At 47.8% G+C, this 3,088-nt stretch overlaps 1 protein-coding gene across 1 annotated transcript; it reads right to left on the reverse strand.

Moving 5' to 3' along the window:
* Positions 1–1,650: 1,650 nt before the first annotated feature.
* TMEM174 (transmembrane protein 174) lies at positions 1,651–2,817 on the reverse strand. The gene is made up of 2 exons (XM_046000696.1): positions 2,069–2,817; positions 1,651–1,879 (listed from the first exon to the last, which is right to left on the reverse strand). The coding sequence occupies exons 1-2, from the start codon at positions 2,692–2,694 to the stop codon at positions 1,774–1,776; spliced, it is 732 nt and encodes a 243-aa protein (XP_045856652.1). The 5' UTR covers positions 2,695–2,817; the 3' UTR covers positions 1,651–1,773.
* Positions 2,818–3,088: the final 271 nt, after the last annotated feature.

Below are 3,088 nucleotides of genomic sequence, written 5' to 3' on the forward strand. Positions count from 1 at the left end.
TCCTGCCCCTGACCATTGCAGGCCTGCCATCCACCCTGAGCTCCTGAAGCTCTGAGACCATTTGGGAGGCATCAGCTTTCTCTATGTTAGCCCTTTTTCTCTCTTAGAACAGGAACAGTTCACGCTGAATCATTCTGCCTGGAGATAAAGACTCCCCAAGGCCACTTCCCTGCATGTGGGACTCCCAGCATGCCTGGGAGAAATTGGCAGGCCTGCCTGCCCAGCTGCCACACGTGAACACATCTTTTTCCTGTTTGAGCTTTCCTTGATGCTCATCATAACCCAAATCCAGGAATCTAAAGCTGTGGGCTGAGTGAGGATGAGCAGGGAAAGGGGGTCAAGGAGGCAGGCATGCAGGGCGTCATGGCCAGTGGGTATGCTGCTGATGATGCATGGCTGTGTCCCTGTCCCAACACTTCCTCCCCAGAACGGATGGCCCTCAGCTAGGAATCCAATATTTCATGAATATTACTTCTGTAAACAGAATCCTATTTTTCCATCCCTTTCTATCATCACACATCAAAATGAATTCTCATATAGAAATGTTCTGTTCCTAAGATAAAATACAAATCACAACAATAATGTATCAAGTATATTTTAATCATATCTTTGGAAAACTAGATGTTTTTGATAAAAATTAATTAAAATCACTCTCCATGTACACATAGTACTAAAATGTTAAGGAATTGCTAAATCCTGTCTTCCTTTGGGATGAGTGTCCCTTATCTCTAGTGACAGGAAAATAAAGAAAATATTTTCTTTTAAAACCCGACAGTTGGAACTGTCTCTTCTTAAATCTTTGATCTGTTATGGTTGTTTATTATATAGTTCAGATTCAGGAAGATTAAGGACACCAACTTCTTTTATAAAGAAGGCAAGCTTGTCTTGACCATAAGGATTGTTTCCATGATTCATGATTTTCCAGGTACTGACATGAGGCTCTATTTTGTCTAATTCAGCAGAACTCATAGATAGGTGCTTAGAGAGGTCCCCATGTTCTTTTGGTCACTGGCCCAGGTAGCTCCTTTCCAACACAGATCCCAGCCTGGTGGGCAAACCAGGCTTTAGCCTTGCCAAAGAGTCACTGTGACCCAGTGATAACTTAAGGATTTATTGACACCGTTGTCCTAACATATTTATTTTGTATGGTTTTTAGTTTATTTTGTAGCCAGCTGTCTAATCCCTTTTTTAAACGGAGATATTATTTTATTTTATTCCACTAAAAAAATGTTTTGCAGCCTTTAAGATACCCAGAGTCCTCAAGGGACAACGGATGGCAACCATGTTGTTTGGGAATCTGCAAACCCTCTTGGGGGGCTGAGAACAGGTGCTAGAAAATCTCCAGTGAAGCCTAATTTCTCTTCCCTGCTCCCTGCCCACCCCCCTTCTCACTGCCATGGAAACTCCCAGTGTTACAATAGCAGTGATTTTCCCTTTGGCTGTTGGAATTAAAATTGAGACACCAGGGCCTTCCTGTAGGAAAGGGGTGGGTTGTGGACCAAGTGAAATTCCTGCCCATGACCATATGCAGGGAATATCCAGCTGCACCAGGAGGAAATTTCCTCCACCCCCGCCTAATTTTTACCCATCTCAGATATTTTCCTTCCTGTTTCCCCTCCCGCCCCACTCCCACTCCACCCCCACCCCCCCCACCTGATTGGTATCTGTCAGGCTGGCTGGGCTGCTCTGCTGTCCAACCTCGAAAGGTCACAACACCCGACACCTCATTTGTCAGCAACAATGACTTGAATGCTGTTCCCTCGGCATCAGAGTCTAGCGAGGGAGGGAGTATATTTCCTCATAGGGGGGAGGAGAGAAGCAGGCGGACACCTCATCTCCCGACTGTGTCTCTTCTAGCTGGTCAGCATCAGGGCTGGATCTGAAATGGGAGCGGAAAACACAGACCCATTACAGTCCACACCGCCTCTCACGGAACCAGCGCCACCATTTTGGCAACACGCCACACAAAAGCTTGCCTTCTCCCAGCACCTTCCTTACACACCAGACAAAGCCATGGGCCACAACTGTGACAGCTGGAAGGGGTGCACCCCCACTCCACACAACATACCTGTCATTTCCACCAGCCAGGAAGGAAGGGTAGTCTGGGTCACCAACAAAAGCAGCGTTCTCTGAAGGATAGATGGTGTAGTACTGAGGAGGGCTTGGTGTGGCAGTCACCACCCCTCCAGGTGGTATGAGACCACAGGGGTTCACCACTGGCTGCAGGTAGGCGGTGTTCATCCCCAGGGGTTCTTGAGAACCGTAAGGAGGAGGGATATACTGCACCACAGTGGCCCCATGGAAGGTGATAGGTTGGTTGATACCAGTGAAAACAAACGATTGTCCTCCTGCCGTCTGCTCCGAATCCAGGACCCTTTCCTCACTTTCCTTGCACACCTGGCAGGAGAGCATTTTGAACTTGCACACAGCAATCAGGATGAATGTCACCCCGACTGACAACAGGATAGGTCCAAGGAGCTGGGTCCATTCAAAGTGGGAGACACCTTGGTATTTGATCCAGCCCATGACGGTGAACGTGATCCCCACCAGTCCCAAGAAGATGCCTGAGAAGAGCAAGGTGGCCCCTGCCTTGTCGTCATCGGACACCTGGATGTCAGCGGTGCTGGGTGTGTAGGGAGTGACGGAAAACACGTTGAGAGGGAAGTCCTCCATGCGGCTGTTGCCTTGCTCCATCGTCTGCCTGTGATCACCCCACTTCCTGGAGGGGAAAGGGAGTGTGAGGGCTCCTAAGAGCTGAGAAGAGCAATCCCAGCCTCCGATCTGTTATGGAAGAACTTTGGGCCTCTGTGGTTAACAGAGTATAACACGCAGAAGCCTGAACTTTGTTTCAAAGAATAAGGGTCTGAGAAATGAAGCTTGAAGTTTTCTCATACACTATCAACAATTGGAGGTTTCTGTTTTACGATTCAGTGACAAGCTCTCTCTCATTCACATTCATTCACTCATTCAAAAACTACTTGAGTCTGTCCTCATATGCTGGGAGGTGCTTTCCTAGATGCTAAAGGCACTCTTCCAAGGCCTTTTGCGTCGTACCAAAACCAGGACTATAGAGATGGCTGAACTACCT

The sequence above is a fragment of the Meles meles genome, chromosome 3, assembly GCF_922984935.1.
Source record: "Meles meles chromosome 3, mMelMel3.1 paternal haplotype, whole genome shotgun sequence".
Lineage (NCBI taxonomy): Eukaryota > Metazoa > Chordata > Mammalia > Carnivora > Mustelidae > Meles > Meles meles.